Below are 18,691 nucleotides of genomic sequence, written 5' to 3'. Positions count from 1 at the left end.
TGTGACCAGAAGGCCGGGTTTGCACTTTCTGAGAGTATTTCATTGGTTCCAATACACCAGACAAGATCAGTAAAGCGTAGGAAAGTATTAGAATCCGAAACAAATGCGTATTTGACCCAGGTCTGGTCAGGGTTAATGCGGGTCTAAGTGTGCAGAAATGGGCATTTCAGTGTAAAAGAGACAGCCTGATGTGTTGCTAGTAATCATCATGAGTCTCAAGTCTCCTCCACGTGACAGAAGAGATTAACTCACTGACCGCTTTACAGACAGAACGCACGAGAGGGCCACAACTAGATCAAATATGTGTGAAATATATTTAGAAGAATGAAATACGTAATCCTCCTAGATGCTACATTTTATCACAGTTCCGTGGCAAAATGTGTTGCAACACCAAACATTTTTATATGGAGGGAGAATTTTATTGTGAATATTGGTGGAAATAGTTGTTTCTTTTTGAATTATTACTAAGCTGCAATAATGCACTGGTGTCTACAGGGTATTACAATATGTGAAAGAAAGTCTGTGACCCAGTTTGACTCCTGAAGGATGTATAACCTCTTGCCAATAATCATTGTTTATCACCGTATACCAAAGCAAGAACATACTCAAACACATGTTATGACGCACACATTTAAGAATGGAATTAAACATAAAGCAAAATTGTTCACCCAAATGTGCTTAACTAAATATAAGCTATAATTTAAATCGTTGCCTTGAACAGTTACAAGATGTTTCCTCCGCATGTAAAATGTTCAGTGTTAAGTCAACTCTTACAGTGTATAAGTGGTCTCTCTTGGACTCGTGTGCACTCCGTTAGAGTTGAATGAACACTGGACATTTTACCGTGTTGTCACCGCAGCGCAGGCAGTCGGGGACACGGGTGAAATATTAGAGCGAGCATCGGGTGTCAAGGTGAAGGCGCGCGCGTCTTCATCAGTCAGGGCGCCGTGGCAACCGGCCCAGAAAGTGTCACCCCTGCACCTGCAGTGTCATGCCCACGGAAAGGCCCTGTCTCCCGAAGATTAGCCGAGACAGATGCAGACCTGGAGTAGTGCAGCCCTTATTCATAAAGTAATATTAATTTGTGTAATATTCTGCATGTGTGTACATTTCAAATGGTATTATCTCATAGAATACCATTTTGCATATCATTCTATTGAGTGATGAGATCCTTAAAATGTACTCGAACCGTTAAGGCAACAAATTCCATTTGATACTAGCTCCATTTTCTAAACACAAAATTAGCAGAATTGCCTCTCGTGTGTGACTGTTTGTGTGACGGTTAGCTTTTTTATCAGCCCTGTTAAATTACATATACGACATTCACACACGCAACAGGGCGAGGAGTTAAGCCTTCTAACTGCCCATAAAATCAATACGCCGTGCGTGGCCGCAGAATTGTGTAAACAGTCTCACACGGGCTAACGACCCGGTGTAAACAAAAGCACACCTGCTTTTTATGGCCTGTGCTGCTACAGGTTCTGCTTTTTTACCGCGTAGGCCAGCGTATCTGTGTACTCAGATAACATTCGCAGAGCCGGTAATTTCAGATAGGCAGACTTTCCACTTTGCCGTAAATCACGCGGGAAAGAACAGCCGTAGATGTTGAGCTAATCGGGGCCCGGTGCCTGTGCCTGTCCATCGGTCTGAAAGCAAACACAGTGACCACTTCCCACAACTCGGAAGAATCACCTTTTCTTAAACGTATTTAGTCCTTATAAGTGAAAAACTCCGAATGGGGTTTACATATCTTTGTCCCAGATGTTAATTACTATAAATAGTTTACTCGGCACCGCAGTAAAGCACAACTGTATTGCTGAAGATGGAAAGGCATTCATATGTTTAACCGTGCGCTGATGTCGAAAGACATTTTGGCACTCTGTCTTTTTGCTGAATTGAATAGTTTGCATTTCATGCATAGCTTTGAGGAGAGGGAATGGAGGGAATTTTGGGAGTGGGAGGGTAAAGGCGAGGGGGGGGGGCTTGAGAGGTATTGTGTTTAAGACGTGAAGATTGCAGGACAAGTGGCTTCAACGCTTTCATCCTGAGGGGCGTGAGAAGTCTGTGAAAATTTCGCTCCTTAGATTCCCCGACGTGGTATTTAAGTTGGAGATGTGTTAATAGCATCAGTGCAGGGCAGGTGGAGGAGGACGAGCTCCGTTATGTGACCAAGGGCAACTTTTTTATGGTGATCATCAATGTACCGAGCGGTAGCTCCGAAGCTCCGAGATCACTGGACCGTTGTAATAACGGTCAGCCAAAGGCCGCCAATAATTCTCATACCAATTTGTTCTTCTGTTTGTTTAATAATAATAGTGATGATGATGATGGTGATGTGTTGCTTTTAGCTGTGAGTGCTGCATTATTTTCAGTTGGGAGTTTTAATGTCCGAGACTGCTTTAGGGCGTGCAGCAGTAAAAGAGACCCGGGCATTAAGATACTCTTTGCACTTATTTTTACAGCGTGCGGTAAGGCTGTATCCATATCGATTACCATGGAGCACTAATGGGGCCTCATCCTCGCAGAATTCCACACAAGACAAAACGTAGGAGGGCCTGCTTGGCAGAGGCTAATCTGTCTCTCGCATTAGGGCTATTCTTTTTTTTTAAACTATCTGAACGTAGCTGAAGGAAAATACTCATGAAACAGACATAATACTTTCCCTTGATCAGGTGACACCCCATACCCCCCCCCCCCCCCCACCCCCAGGGTGTGAATAGTTTCGCCTGCGTTTGGATTTGTGCTTTCTGAGCCGAAATGGGACCATGTCAACAGGCCTAAAGCTGGTGGAGGTTAGTGTGCTACACCAGTAAGGGGCGGGGGGGAGTGATTATTAAAATTAGTTTTTTTTTTTTTTTAAATCAAAGAATATCACACTGATTGCAGTAAATATTATGTTGAATAGATGCTAATTTATATATCAATGCAGTATTTCCACAGAAGGAGTATTTTTGCAAGTATTTCAAGTAGCAGTGCAAGAACTATGCAATTTTCTCTTTGAAATATATTCTGAGCTTCAGATGGTCCGCCCCCCTTCTTGTGTCACCGCTTCAGAATTATGTTTTATTTAATGCAAAGAGGATCGAATGTTGATTCAGAAAAAATAACATAAAGGGGAGAGTTTGAATGATGATCTTTTTAAGCCACAGCTTTATGTCCAGGTGTTGTATTTCCCGTATACTGTATACTGTCCCTATTCTTTAACTCGGACCTGAACTGTTTGATGTGCAGTCTGTTCACGTCAAGGTAACACATTTATCTGCGGTTTGGTTCTCCACGTCGCTAACGGCGACGCAGGAACGCACGTCCATATTTGGGCGTGGTGGTGTATAAAGGGGCTGGAGGTTATTAATGATGTCTGTTTTTGGATAAATTCAAAGGGCTGCAGGAATGTGGCGGAGAGGCTGAGGCCTGCGCAGGGCCATTGCAGGGCTGCGCAGTTGGGACCTTGTCCCAAAACCAGAACGAGATCCCACGGTGGGGTGCAGCCCCCCCCCCCCAACTTTGGGAAAACATGAAATGCTCCCCATTAACTCAATGTTATTATGTTGTATTGGGTGATACTGGTAATGTATGCCCCCCCCTCCCCCCCCACAAAAACAAATCCTTAAGAAAATGTCCCGTTTGACACCCCCCCACCCCTCAAGGTTGAAATGGGATCTGTGTCCTTGCGGCGGCCCTGGAGGTCAGCCTCGCTGGGGGAGGGGGAGGGGGAAGGCCCTCCAGGTTTGGCGGGACAGCGGGAAGGAGTCGCCACGGAGAACAATGGCCTCTCTCACGCTGGGGGATTTCTGCTGCGGCGGCGCGGCGAGCTCAGGAGGGGGGGCTCGGGCCGCCGCCGTCCGCGCGAGGTAATGAGAGGGCGATGACGTACGCGCGTTTCATTTTAACAGACGTATCTCTCCATCTCTCCATCTCTCCCTGCTTCTCCTGCTTCACAGGAGACACGCTGTGGCACGAGAACTGCCTTTAAAAAAACCCCGCTAATGAAAAACTAATGAATGCGGATAATAATAATAAAAGCGAGGTTATTTAACATGGTCCTGCGATGCATCGATAAGCAGAACTTCTAATGGAAATGGCCGGACGTTTTCTGTACTGGGAATGCTAAACCAGTTGAATTCAAAAGCGAGATGTACAAATGACACGTTTGGTCGTTGGCAGGTTTCGACACAGATATTAAATTATTCTAACTCTGTGACTCTGACACATCACCCTCCATAACGAGCAGTAAACACGTTGTATTTGAAAACTGTTTTGCAGTTTGGCAGTATCGTTCTTCCCTGAGAAGTGAGTAGCCATTTTCAGTCCGCCGCACCTCAAGCTGCTGTATATGTTAGCTTCACAAGATGACGCTAACGCCGTGGAATCTTTAGTGTAAATTCGGCTCAAGACTTTATGAGTCCTCCCTGCTTTGAAAAGTCATTCTATGTACTGTACTCTGTCAGAGCTAATTTTACACTCAGCACTTTGCTGTGTGTGCTCGTTGGGCTCAGTGGAGCCGTCTCCTCGGTTATTACTGACGGCTGATCTGCATATTAATTAACCTGTGGCGTGTGTATTAAAGGAAACCCTTGATCCTGCCTGCGAGGTAGATGACTCAGAAGAACGGAGTCATATTTAATAGCTCCACTGCGCGGCTCGTGTTATTTTTGCCGCCGACTGTGGGATGTTTCCTGGCTGGTGGTGGAAACCGTCGTTCTGTGTGCGCTGCTGTGGCCGCTGACTCTCGTGACGTCAAAATTAATTTTCAAAATGTAATTCGCGCTGACGAAAAGTGGCTCTTGCATTTTTGCGTGCAAATCGATTTTAAGGAAAAATGTCGGCTGAATCTTTAATCTGACTTTAAAGTCGTCACCCGGAATGTGCCGTCTGTGCATTGATCAAAAACAGTTTTGGTACATTTTGGTAGAAAGACAGCAGGTGCAATGCTCGAAATTTCCTAATCTGTATTATATGGTGTTGATGAAATGTACATTGTAAATCAAATGTGTTATTGTGTCCTGTTTTTACATTGTTACCATAGATGAAAGATTACTCTTGGAATAATAGCCTTGATTCAAGTATACTTTTAATAAAGTGAACAGGTTAAAATGAACAGTTAGTTGCTGTGTCACTTTCACCCTCCAATAGTGTATTAAAAGCCTAGCCTTAATAATTTAGTCATTAGGCGTCAGTATTGAAAATCAGCACATGAAAATCCTGTTTAATCTTTCTTTCTGCTTAATTTCTGTTTAATCTTTGTTTTCTCTTCCAGCGTCTGAAGTGCGCTGCGCTTCGCTGCGGTCCTGTGGAAGAGGAACGGGCGGCAGGTGCAGCGTCTCTCCCTCCGATGGCACAGATCCACGGCACAGATCCACAGCCCGCGTCTGAGGTGGGCTTGTGTTCCCGCTTTGCCTGGCCGTGGGCGCCGAGCGCTCAGAAAGCACACAGTGATGCGGTTTCCCTGGAGACGGCTGCTAAGCACCCTCCCATCAGTGAAACGCGCATTCGCTCTCGCCCCGTCCTGGGCTGCGTCCAGGCCTGAACGCGTTATATAAGACCCAAAAATGTTAGTGGAATTCACACTGTGTACGTGCGCTGTCGATATATTACAGAGTTATATAAAATATTGTTACATAAAAAAAATGTTCTTATTTTCAAGAACATTTTAGATTAAATATTACTGTTTATTTGTATGAAAAGTTCCTATAGATATGATACATGGAATGCAAAAGAAAAAGTTCAAACAAACGTTAGGTTACATTTGATCCAACTTCCTAAATAATGTACATGCTTAAAAAACAAATAATAATAATAATAATAATATCAATTATGAAGTTGTGTTCACCCAGGTAGAACATTTGGCTCATTTGTGTGCACTTGTGTTCGCGTGTCTTGTTCCTGGCTCATTATACTTAAATATCCTGAGTCATCTGAGATATCAGGCTTTGTGGGGGGGGGGGGGGGGGGGGGGGGGGGGGGGGGGGCTTCTTTGAAGAGGTGTGTTATTCAAAACCTCTTTCATATGCAGAATGTCTGTGCGCACGGTCACCATATGGGCCGACCGGCTGGTCTGTGTTCTCCGATAATCATCATCATCATCATCATCATCATCACCGTGCGTTTGCAGCGGCGAGGAGCGGTCTGCTCGTCACGCGTGGCTCTGATCCGCGGTGTCGCATGGCGGCCGCTGTCCCCGGCAACAGGCTCGTCATGCGTCTGAGTCAGCAGATCACATCATCGCTGCCCCCCCCACCCCCCGTCTCCTGCAATCCATCCTGTGTCTGTCCCTGTACAGCGTGTGCTGTCCTGTCCGTGAGCCCTCTGATTACCCAGACTCCACCTGGTTAGTGAGCGAGCTGCATGTGCCCTGGCTCGACGAACGTGGCCGTTTCTCGTCACAGGCAAAGTCGCGTCGGTAGAACTCCGCGCCCGATAAAATCTCTACACGTGCCCATCGTACCCCACAGCAGGACGCGTTCAAATGTGTGTGCAGCAGGAAGGTGCGGTTAACAGCATTTTCCACATCCCAGGGTATTGCAGATACATACTGTATATACCTACCATAATGTAAATATATAATCAATATACAGTATACAGCTGACTATAGCCTTGGCTTGGAAACAGAACACTTCTGTGCTTACGACTGAACAACCTTGTAATAAAAGGCATCTGTTGATGCATAATCAACAGGATAGGCTGTATTTGTTGAGTGCCTCACCACCACTTGGGTAAACAGTCAAATGCTTAGTATAAATATCAGTGATCTGTGAGCGACGGTTTTCTTCTTAGAGAGTGAGCACTCTAACATACTGTAAAAAAAAAAAACAGAAACCAGAAAGCCCACTTCCTGTTTGGCCCAGGGCAGCAATGAACGCGCTCCTGGGATGCAGTGCAAACACACCCCCCTGTCCCTCTAAGACAGAGCATGGCTTTAGAACTGGCCATAAGCGTATTGAAAACAGACTTTCATCAACAAACACGTGTCCTGGCTCCAGATTACCCTGCAGTGATGTCATCTGCGCAGCTCACCCCCCTGCTGAGTCTCAATAGTCCACAAGAGGGTTGAGGCTGGGGGTAAATGGCAAAAAAAATGACTGCAGTGCAAATGTTTTATTTTTATTTTTATTTTTTATTTTTTGCCAGAACAGAAAACTTAGCTATACCCATAGAAAAAAAAAGGCTCAAAACAGATAAACTGAAAATCCAGGTCTGCTTTTCCACCGTTGGTTTTCTGGGTGAACGCAGCATTTTCAAACCGCCTCGTACCTATTATTATCCCCGGCTGATAGCAGTCGGGAAACATCGCCATGGAAACGGTTTACATGTTATGCTCTGTTGTCAAGGAAACGCAGAAGAACAGGCCACTCTCTGTCCCTCGGAAAAATATGTTTGCAATGGACCTCTGACCATATCCCATTTCTACATGCTTAACTGCCTTAGGAGGAAATCACAACAGATGTTCCTTTTGTCATTTTATCAGATTAGGAAAGAAGAACTCAAAAGAGATTTGCTCACCCCCCTCACCTACTTTTTTTTTTTTTTTAAACCACGTGAGCACTGCTTGAATTTGACCTGAATTTAAAATTGAAGTGAAAATAATTGTATATCACTGCTTTGAAAATGTAGGCCGAGCAGTTTCACTTAAAAAGGACCACCAGCTAAACAGTACCCATCGTAGTGCACGTCCCTCAATTCAACTTCACATACTAGCTGCACAAGCTATCACACTTCACCTTTGCACTTTAAACTGCTACCCACTCTCCCTGACTGCAAATTCACAAAAAATACTGTGTGATTTGCATTGGTGGGAATACAAAACTGAAAGTTTCTAAATACTGTGCTGGATTTATGATGGCGCTGTTTACAGACGAAGATTTAAACAGCACATTTAACGACCTGAGAAATGTAAACATGTATGAATGAATCATAGCAGACCTTTTTTTTGGTGGGGGGTTTTTCTCACACAACAGTTCACACGGTTTATGTGATTATGCGTCAAGTGAAAATGTCTCTGCAGACAGCTCATTTGTTAAGCCTGGAAATATTTAGTCTGTCTCCTAAAGCTCCCTATATTATCCCCATGTCAGTACGCATTCAAATGTGTGTGAAGCAGGCAGGTGTGGTTCATAGCATTTTTCACATCCAGGGATATTTCCAATACATATATACATACATATGTAGAAATATTATCAATATATACTGCCAAATAGCCTTGGCTTGATAACAGAGCACTTTTGTGCTTAGGATGGAATGACCTCATAATAAAAGGCTTCTGTTGATACATAATGAACAGGACTTACAATATTTGTTGAGTGCCTGACCACATACAGTATACCTTGGGTACACAGTTAAATGTTTGGTGCATTGGACTCATATTTACTCTGCCTGGAGTTTAAATAACACTGGAAAGTTTACTGTGTGGCAGTTTCTCTGCTTCATCTGGAATACTGTTAACTGTGGGTGAAAGGTTTTGTTTTTTATGGATTAGGGTATTCATCATCAGTGGTGCCTGCGGGCAAGGGTGGCTGTATATAATGTACGATTTTGCCACTGTATAGGGAAAATTCTTGATTATCTGTTTGCTTGTGCCCTTAGCATAATCTTTAGGGCAACACAGACACTGAGATTGTGGCTTTTGGTGTAATATGATATTAGTGCACAGTAAAATGTCCAGTTTTTATTCAACTCAAACAGAGTAGTGTACATGCTGTATGATCCCATTCTGTACCAGAGCGGGAACATATGTACACTGTAAGTGTTGATTTAACACTGGGCACTTTACTGTGTGCTGCATATAATCTGCACCTAAACGTGAAATCAGAGTTCAAGTTGGCGCTGCCTTTTTAACAGCATTTGTTGGGAAATGTATCCTTAGAGCTGTGAAATCCTTTTGCTCAGTCTTAAAACTTCTTAAGAGAATGTAAGGAAAAATTTGAGGTAAAATTCCTAGTGTTAGATCAACTCTTACAGAGTATACATGGTCCCTATTGGACTCGTACACAGTAAAATGCCCATACTAATAATACTGTTTCATAAATAATCTATTTGAAAATAGAGCACATATTATTATATTACAACGTATTCCGTCGGCCTATGCGCTCTGCGTTCTTTACAATGGCTATAGACCGCGTCTTTCAGCAGAGTTGAAAAAGATATGCCTCGCTCTTTTTCTTCGTCACGAGAACTGACGTTGACGTCACTTACGCAACAGTAGCGGTTTAACTTTCTCTGATCGCTGAAAAAAAGGGCTATCGAGTGTCAACTTTTCACCACCGTTAGCGGTTGGTGAAGTTCAGCTCGCGTGCACGGGGCGCTGTCCTTCAGCACTACTGTCAACAGCGTGGCTGAGCGGGCAGTGAGGGATTATCAGGCAAATTAGCCAGGGTTCACATCCATCGCTCACTATTTCCCCGGGTCTAATGCGATACGATTTTGAATGTGTTCGTTGACATTTACACGCTTCTTTATGCGGTTCACGATTGTTCTCATTAAAATCTAGGTAGCTTAAACAATTTATTATTAGATAATAAATACACACAGATACACGCTTCTGTGTACCTATACATAGTCCCATAGACAAATAAAATAAAGGGTATTGGTTTATGACAAAACTTTTAACAGTAATCATATGCGCAAGTTGTACACTTGTTGCATGTTGGTCAGCGGTACTATTAATTGTGAAATGTATCCCGATCCCTCGTTGGCTTATAGTCGCCCTCAAACAAGCAAACAACACGACTCGTCTAACGCTGTCATGGTAAACGATGCCTGACAGGGAAAAAAAGTATAATAGCTTGGTAGACTTACCTTTGTGAGAGTTTGGGAGTCTTTGAAATTTATTTTGATGGCCTCTTTGCAATGTCGGTATGCTCGAGACGCTATTTCCCATGGTTGACGGGGAAATCACAACGTCCAGATGTTCGATCTGAGCTTCAGTAGTTGTGAATTCGTCTTCATTCAATTTCTTTTAGCTTTGCGGGACGACATTTATCATCATGTGCAACAGTACCAGGGAATTCCACACTCGCAGCCATCCAATGATGGATGGACCTTTTCTACCGCAAATGCACCTCTTTAAAAAGACACCAATTAAACTGCTCGAAGGCTAGAACAGCAGCAGGTCAAAGAACTGTTGTTCCTGTCTGTAAGTATACGCGTCCACTAGTCGCACGTTTGCGAAAAAAAGCTTCTTCGTCGTCGTTAAAGGGCAGTATCTAGTTGTCTTTATAACAGGGCGGCCTGGTGTTTTTCGCTGAGGATCGTTATCATGCGCCGCATTACTCACTGGATGATTCTGAATTAGCCCGTCTCCCAGCTGTCAGACGACTGAGGTCCATCCCCGAGCTGTCTGTGTATTACAGATTAGATTTTCCGCCCATCATGTGCCACGACTCTCTTCACCGATAATCATGAGTTGCTATAGAGACTGTCGCTTCTCGTTTGTTTTTCCATCCGAACGTGAAGGAGGAATGAAAGCAAATCAGTAACGTTAACTGTAAAAAAACATTTATTTATTTTTAAAAACCCCAAAATATAATTAGATACATTGAATTGCAGATCTAAAGGAATAGGTTAAATGTATGACACCCACAGGGTTCTATCTACCCACTGTTTTCTCTGCTCTACGATTTAAAAAGGTGGACTTAAGAAAGACAAGTAAGCATAAACTACAACTAATTGTGATATTTCAAAATGACTTGAAGAATTCATGCACTTTGTGTTCAGTATTTTTCCTCAGAAACCCCTGCGGTAGCATTATGGGTGAACTAAAGAATTGTAAAATCGCTGGGTAGTCTAGCAGACACCGTAAGACACTGGTCTGACTCAGAGATGGAGAAATGTACGGATTCACCTTCGTCTTTGGAAAGGATGAAATGTTCTAGCTTTGCGGTGCTTCTTAAGCTTCACAAAGCACACGGTGTTGTTATTCGGGTACACCGTGTTGTTTACTGGAGATTATTGTTCGTGGTCGTGATTTTGTTCCAAGATCTCAGGGGTAACGCTTCCTTTTGCAGACCCTTAAATACTAGGTGTTTGCCAGGTCAATGTGTGCTAGGAACAGAACGTGATTTAGTCATTTCCACTGGTAAAAAAAATAGGTAAATACGAAGAAACTAAAACTGAAATACTTAGAAACATCTCCTCTACCACCTATCAATGCAAATGACTGCTGTAGTTATCAAAGGTTTAGCTTGGCTATATCCTTAATGTAATTGTGTACTTCCTAGGGAATTTGGCAATACGTACAGTACTTTCTAATAGAGGTGTTTCCAAGAAAGTATAATCTGCCTTCCTAGGAAGTACTCAATTAAACTCAGGCTGTAGCCAACCTAAACTTTTGATAGCTATAAGATTGATTGAATTGATGTGTAGAGAGTAGATGTTTCTAAGTATTTCAGTTTCTTAGTATTTACCTATTTTTTTACCCCTGTTAATTACCCAATTAGGTGCTATTTTTACCATGTATTTACCTGGTAAATTCCTAGTTCTTATGGGATTGTAAAAGGAAACGTTTTCGATCATTAACCTCTGCCTTTGGAGTTAAAGAAAAGAAACCCACAGTTTGCAGTGACCCGTTCTGTCCTGAGACAGTTGTATTTTGGAGCAAGAAAGCCAAGTTTACATGGCACACAAAGATGCTCAATAGAGAGAGTATTTTGAACGAGCGTTCAAAATTTAACCACCAAAAAGGAGAACAGGGGTAAATAGCAGCTCTACCCACTCAAGCAGATTGACCGTAAAACCTTGATTTACAGCAGAATGGACAAAATCTAATAAAAAAACAAAAGATAAAGGCTGTGTGTGTTTCCTTCACCACAGGGAACTCCTGTCTCTCCATGTCCTGTGTCAAGGTGCCACCTAGTGTAAAACAAACAAACAAACAAATATAAAAAAACTGCCCTTAAAATGCTGAGCGCATGTGTTCACTGTGTACATTAGTGACTGCACTGAAAGAAGCAAAATTAATGTCATATGAATGTTTCAGCGTTTCTAATGAGAATAAAATTGAGTATTTTCTTTGAGTAAACTATGATGATGATGATGATGAGGGTGGTATTTGCATAATATTAATTTAACATTCATGGTCCTATTTTTCTGTATGAAATTGTTGTTTTTTTCCTGGGGTGACTTATGATGATTTAGGGTTTAAAATCCAATAAAGAGGCTTCATTGAAGACACAGCGGATTCAGTGAGGTTGGGTCATTTCTGACCCTGTAGGCACGTGGTGCAAGCATAAATATGTAAACAACACAAGGGTTAAAAAATAGGTTTTTATAAAAACAGAACATGACAAATCGACTAATTATATTGTTAGTGTTTTTTATAACAATACATGTCTGTAGTAGGAGCTGTTAAGCAGTCATTTAGGGGCTGGAGCTCAACATTTCTTCTTTACTTTTTGAATATGGGGTTTCATTCCTTTTTTATGCACATTTTCTATATTATTTTCTGTATATTATTATTCTGTATGTATTATTATATGACTATATTGGGTATATGAAGTTACCGCAGAAAGGAAGTAGACATACTGTGGGGACAATGGCTCGGTTTGGTGCTGCGCCTGTCATTTTACTTTACAAACACGCCTCTTCATTTTTGTTAACGACAGTAGTAACTTGCAGGCTCTTCACAAAGTGAACGAGCCTTTGATGGGAACTTTCAAGGGCATCTTTTTAATTTCCACAGCACTGGCATCGTCTGAGATGCTGGCACCAGCACACTTTGTCATTCTTCTTGTTTATAAGCTCGTGACAGAATGGGTGCTTGGGTTACAGACATAATCAGAGTCTCATTTCATGGTCCCAAACTGGAAAAAAATAAAGACACATTTCCCTGGTGGTCTCAGTTTTTTTTTTTTGCATAGATTGGTTCACAGAGTTCCCTAAACACTGGAATGTGAAATGAAAAAAAGATGATAGCTGAGATATTGTTTCACAGTTTATTTATATGGCAGAAAAACAAAGCTGTGACTATGGGAATCATTAAAAGTTTGAAGGAGTAACTCACCGTGCATTCTAAGCAGCCAGATCAAATGGCAACTTGCAGACTGTTGATAGCATAAAATAAAAAAAGAAGCAAATTCTGTTTTGCTGGGTTGCTGCTATGCATTTTAAGGTGATGATGAACACTTTCCACTGGGTTGCTTGGCTACCCAACACTGTGTTGTGTGTAGCCCTCTGGTTTCAGGCAAATTTAACTTAATGATAATAGAAAAACAGAAGAAGATGTCTGAACACGCCTGAACACACAGTCGTTACAGTATCGCTGTAATTAATTTTAACCACTTAAACTCGCTTGAGCTCGTTACACATATTTGAGAATGCTCGCTTAATAGCGTAATCGAAGTCTCCGTAGACTTCTCGCGTAGCGTATCCCGCTGTAGCGCAGACCCTGAACCAGCTCTGCCGGCAGAAGGTCAAAGCTATTACGTGTGATGCCTCCCGCGAGCGTTTCCCCTACAAACAGCGGGAGCGGGGAACGTTCGCGGTCTCCGCTGCCTTGGCGGACGTACGCACGCATTTGTGTCTCGCCTTTTTTGGCCTGGGTGTTGTGCGGTGTGATATTCGCTATCTGCTGTAGCTTTAAAGAGGAAGCTGTTGGGCTATCCCGTGTCACTTAAACAATACCCGTACATCTCCTTTTCGCGGGTTCCTTCCACGGCTCAGATAACTGCGTCTGTACATTGTGTAAACGGATGGTTTTCCACACTCTCGTAGATCCTCAAATGTGAACCTCAGTAGTCTAAAGTCGAAGCTGCTGGATTCAAGGTGGAGGTCAGCTTATGTTTTGGCCCTTGTAGAGCAGCACATTTTTTATGATAGAGCATACAGCATTTACTGAAGTCCTTTTGGGTGTTAGGTAAGAACTTTAACAGCCATGTTAGTAGGGCTTTTGGTCAAAAAGGTGAGGCTGTTACTGGCAAAATGCATATGTAATGTATTGAATGACAAAAACCTGACGGAATGAAGAAATGCTGCTATTGGCACTGAGCTCCATAATCATAACCACGAGGAAAAAAAAATTGCATGTACCCCCAATATCCCACAACCGAGAACAAAACAGGGCTGGAACCCCTGATAGCATAGGTGCCTGCGGCTCACTTTGTTGATGAATTAGTTCATAAGAAACTTATATTGCTGTATGTCACTGTAGGGGGTCTTTGCTTGCAAAGAGGTGCCGTGTGCTGTTTGTTCTGGTAACCGTGTGTTCCCCTCGCTGTGGAGGAAGTTCGCTGTGAGGTCTTCCAGGGTTGGGGATGGGTGTTTGGGTGGTGTTGAGTGCACGCCCCGTCACTGTGGAGGCCGAGCCAAAGAAAAGGTTTGTAACACAAACCTGAGCGTCGCACTGCGGTTCGGCTGGCGTGTAGCCTGCAGATGGATCCTCCCCCCCCCCCCGCCGATCATTTCCTCGTGCCGAGGCTTGCCGCGCCCCCATATCAGCACATTGGAAATGTTTCGGTGCGGTGCGTAGCCCAGAATGCCCAATGTTTAAATAGAGTTTGAGTACACAGCAGCAAGCAGTCTGTTTTTGCTTTTTGTGGCATACATTACATTACATTACAGGCATTTAGCAGACGCTCTTATCCAGAGCGACTTACACAACTTTCACACAGTATTTACTTTGCATCCATTTATACAGCTGGGTAAATACTGAAGCAATTCCGGTTAAGTACCTTGGCTCAAAGGGTACAACGGCAGTGTCCTACCCAGGAATCGAACCTGCGACCTTTCGGTTCCAAGCCCAGTTCCTCACCCACTGTGCTACACTGCCGCCCTGTCATTTTGTTTCGCTTTAAAAAAAAAAAAAAAAAAAAAAAAACGCATATTAGAAGTTCTCATGTGGCTTTTATGCCTTTCAGTGGCTCATAGGACTCATGGGGTGATGCCATAATGCCATGCTGAGAAACGGGAAAACAAGTGGCTGTTCCTTATTTATTTTGAGACAGCGGCAGGTTTTTTGCACGGTGTCCCGTTCACCAGAACTTTGACCACGCATTTGGTTTAGTCTGGTTCACCTGAGCGACGGAGACCAGGGGCCATTCGGCAGTTGGCGGCAGTTGGCGGCGGCGCGCGCGAGCGGCACATTCCTCTCCGGGCTTCGGCCCCTTGCCAGCGTGCCAGTCTGCTAATTGCCTGAATGATAAGATAACTCTGATGTATTTCGTTCCCCTGTGGTCCTCCTCGATTTCGCTCATTAGCGGTATGGGCTCTTTTCTGTGGGGGTGCTGGAGCCAAAGGGGAACGGACGGCGCTGTCTTTTTAAGGCTGTTTTGCATCCTTCTTCTTCTTCTTCTTCTTCTTCTTCTCCTTCTTCTCCTTCTCCTTCTCCTTCTCCTTCTCCTCCTCCTCGTTTCTCTAATCCTGAAAAGGCTGTTAGCTTCAGAGTGATTCATTCTAACCGTTCCTTCAATCCCGCCTACACTGCTCGGCCAATTATGGGGAAAATGAAAGCTGAAGCTTTTAGGTTTTAGGCTTTATGTTTAATTGATTATGTTTTTCCCCTTCACAAGTGAAAAAAAGAAAAAAGTTAATTGGCGATGCCTTCCTCCCCGTAAGTGATTATGCAGAATGTCTCTACGTGAATGTTTTAGTCTCCTCTCTGCATGCTACACACTACTTTTCTGTGGCACAATTTTTTGTTGATTAATCAAAAACATTTAGAGGTTGTAAAGAAAGTATATATACATTTATTATCTTCCAAGGAAGCAGAGACGCTGGTTCATCTTTATTTACAAGGCAAGCCTGAATCACTTGCCTTCCTACTTGTCCATTCATCCATCCATCCATCCTGGTCAGTGTGTCGGGGGGGGGGGGGTGCTGGAACCTATCCCAGTGTGCATTGGGCGAGAGGCAGGAACACACGCCAGTCTGTCGCAGGGCACACACTCACACACTCACACACTCATACTTATGGTCAATTTAGCATCTCCAGTTAGCCTACCAACATTTGGACTGTGGGAGGAAACCCACAAGGACTATTTGTTTACTTTTTTTATTGAGCAAAGAAATGACAGATGTAGCTGTGCTCCCAAGTTTGTATATTATTAACCGTGTCAGATAATTTCACTGATCTGGGCCAGAAGGCTTTTAATGATGCTGCTCCCTCATCATGAAGTCACAGGGTTTGCCTGCACCCGCCCAGGCCGCTTGGTTTTGTTTGTTTGGTTTTTCCCCCTCGAGCTAAATGCCAAATCATAAATGTGTGTATCAGCACTTCTAGCTGCAAACACTGCAATCAGTTTGCGGGGGTTGCAAAAAAAAAACACTTGCCCTCTTCCAAAGCACACAGTGGCGCACACCACAGCCTGCGGGCCAACCTCACACAGGCATGAGTCTGAGGAAGATGTTTCAGGGCACAGCTTTAGCAAGCAGACCGCAAGCACCCCGTTGACCAGTAGGGGTCGCTAGAGAGCGTCGAACCTTCAGCCAAATCGTGCGCGGGTGAACCCTGCGGTACTGCCGGTTCCGGTCGCGCCTGGCATCCCTGCAATGGCTTACATTCGCAACCAGGGCCCATCCTGGCACCTAATCAGCGCCTGTGGCCTTGTTGCTGCTTGCTGCTCTCATTTGCCCCCCTGTCAGTCTTGCTGCCCCGCTGTTGCCCTAAATTAGCTTGTTGCCCCTTTTGCAGCCCCGCTGTATCGACCCTGCTTTATTGGGGCGGGATCTCCGGTGTCCACCGCAGTTCTGTCTCTAATCATTCCTCCTTTAAAGTGCACCGAGCGGATGGCTCAGCCAATCTGTCAGGCCGTCCAGAGCTGTAATAAAACTGTCTGCACTCTTACCGGCTCCCCCGCTTTCAAAAATTGACCCCCGTCTTTTTCCGAATTTGACCCGGTGTCAGCCAACGAGACATCCCTTGACTTCACTAAACGCCAAATCGTCAGATGAAACTCGCGGAGTGCATAAAAAGCATTGACTCCGGTCATGAATTCTGTTCTTTGGGGGTGACTGGATGTTAAAGATGATGGATGTCAATCCTCAAACCAGAAAAGTTTTTTTTAAATTTTTTTTTAAGAAAAACTGTTTTTACTGAGCCTGTAGGGGTTGATGTACCTTATTTCCTTTTCACCAAACCTGTCACTGTTCATCTTTGCCCAGTGTCTATACACGACCGCTCTCACCGGGCTTTTTTTTATTTATATGACTGCAGTCTGGCCTGGAAGGGATCTTTAAATGTTCTGTGGCTCACTGTGGTTGTGAAATAAATGTTTTCATCTTTATTTGGAGGCCCTGACTCCAGGTTGTAAAAATAAAGTTAATATTATTTCTGCTATAAACTTTCCCTCGTTCTCTGAGCTCATCACACACCTAACTATGCAATGCATGCTGGGCCATTCAATTGACTGAATCCCGGTCTCTGTGATCATTTGGCTTCACTGCTAATAGGGAAATATGACTGTACATGTAGTTTCTTGCTTCCTGGATTATTATTACCAGATTACTACCAAGAGGAAATCAATGAATTCCCTGCACTGTGGCTCAGCGGCTAATGATAAAATATATCTTTACAAATCACTGGACATCCGGATGTTCCTCCCAAAGATAAACGTGGAAACAAGTCTAATTTGGTCTTAGTTTGAAACTAAAGACTAAAATTCTGACTCTGCCTAATGGAAGGATGCTCTTCATTATCTTGTGCCACCCTGAACATCAACAGGTGACACGCCGACATGATTATCCCCTGCTAGCCTCAGGCTAGTGCTGCAGCTAGCTGGGTTGGCTGTTAAGGCTAGCTGGGTAGGCTGTTATGGCTAGCTGGGTTGGCTGTTAAGGCTAGCTGGGTTGGCTGTGACGGCTAGCTGGGTTGGCTGTTAAGGCTAGCTGGGTTGGCTGTGACGGCTAGCTGGGTAGGCTGCTGCTTGTTGGCAGGTCGATAACGTCAGCTGCCTTCCAAATTCTCAGGAGGGACATCCCAAATTATTTGAATGGCTCCTGGCTGGCGGCCCGTTCCGCTAGGCCTCGGCGGAGTGAGATAAGTGACCGCTGGGCACCCTGCTGCCACCAGGGGGCGTGTCACTAGCATCCCAAATCTGTCACCCCCCCCCCACCCCCCCAATGCTCCGAGGCCTTTTTGATTGATACCAGAGCTCGCTGGTCACCTCCCACCCCGATATTCACACAGAGGCATTGTCCTCGGACTCCATTGTCGCGTAAGATAAAGAACCAGCCGCTCACGGCCTTTGTTCTCAGTCACATTCCTGGGTGGCTTTCACTTGAGCTGGTGCAAAAATGAGATAATGTACTAACAGGATGTGTCAGCGCATTTGGCTGACCTCTTGATGTCGTGGATTTGCTCACTTCACTGTGATGACTGATACATTTTTTAAAATGTGGTTTCTGTGTAAACACATCGACTTTTGCAGTTCCACAGGTCGTGTGTATTTGCAATGTGTTGGATGTGTTATCTGACCTTCCTGAAGGATGGTGTCTCTTTTGCCTGTTTGTGAGGCAAAAGATAGTTATTGGGATATATTTGGAACAATCACCTCATCCATATTCATGTCAGGCTTTCGTGACTATAACCCTGCATGTTCGGTCTGAAAGTTTTTGACAGTTATTTCTAAGAGAGCAGTGTTAGTGTGTGTGTGTGTGTATGTGACAGAGAGAGAGAGAGAGCTTTTGTGTGTGTTTCTGTACGGATTGATAGCATGTTCCCTCTACTTAATGTGAAACAATCATAGCTTGACCTGTGTACCTGACA

The 18,691-nt window shown here is 44.0% G+C and overlaps 1 protein-coding gene and 1 long non-coding RNA gene across 4 annotated transcripts in view; one reads left to right on the top strand and one right to left on the bottom strand.

Moving 5' to 3' along the window:
- LOC135243394 (uncharacterized) overlaps nt 1–5,582 on the top strand; it is a 58,152-nt gene extending 52,570 nt beyond the window's left edge. For all 3 annotated transcript variants that reach the window (XR_010326628.1, XR_010326627.1, XR_010326625.1), the window contains one exon: nt 5,258–5,582. This is a non-coding gene — a long non-coding RNA (uncharacterized LOC135243394). The remainder of the gene's footprint in view (nt 1–5,257) is intronic.
- Nucleotides 1–10,944, bottom strand: part of neurl1aa (neuralized E3 ubiquitin protein ligase 1Aa) — a 68,091-nt gene extending 57,147 nt beyond the window's left edge. Inside the window, exon 1 of the mRNA XM_064315161.1 lies at nt 9,793–10,944. Within this exon, the coding sequence (XP_064171231.1) occupies nt 9,793–9,874 (82 nt within the window). The 5' untranslated portion in view covers nt 9,875–10,944. The remainder of the gene's footprint in view (nt 1–9,792) is intronic.
- Between the last annotated feature and the right edge of the window lie 7,747 nt (nt 10,945–18,691).

The sequence above is a fragment of the Anguilla rostrata genome, chromosome 2, assembly GCF_018555375.3.
Source record: "Anguilla rostrata isolate EN2019 chromosome 2, ASM1855537v3, whole genome shotgun sequence".
Taxonomy (NCBI): domain Eukaryota; kingdom Metazoa; phylum Chordata; class Actinopteri; order Anguilliformes; family Anguillidae; genus Anguilla; species Anguilla rostrata.
This window is presented reverse-complemented; position numbering and strand designations above follow the sequence as displayed.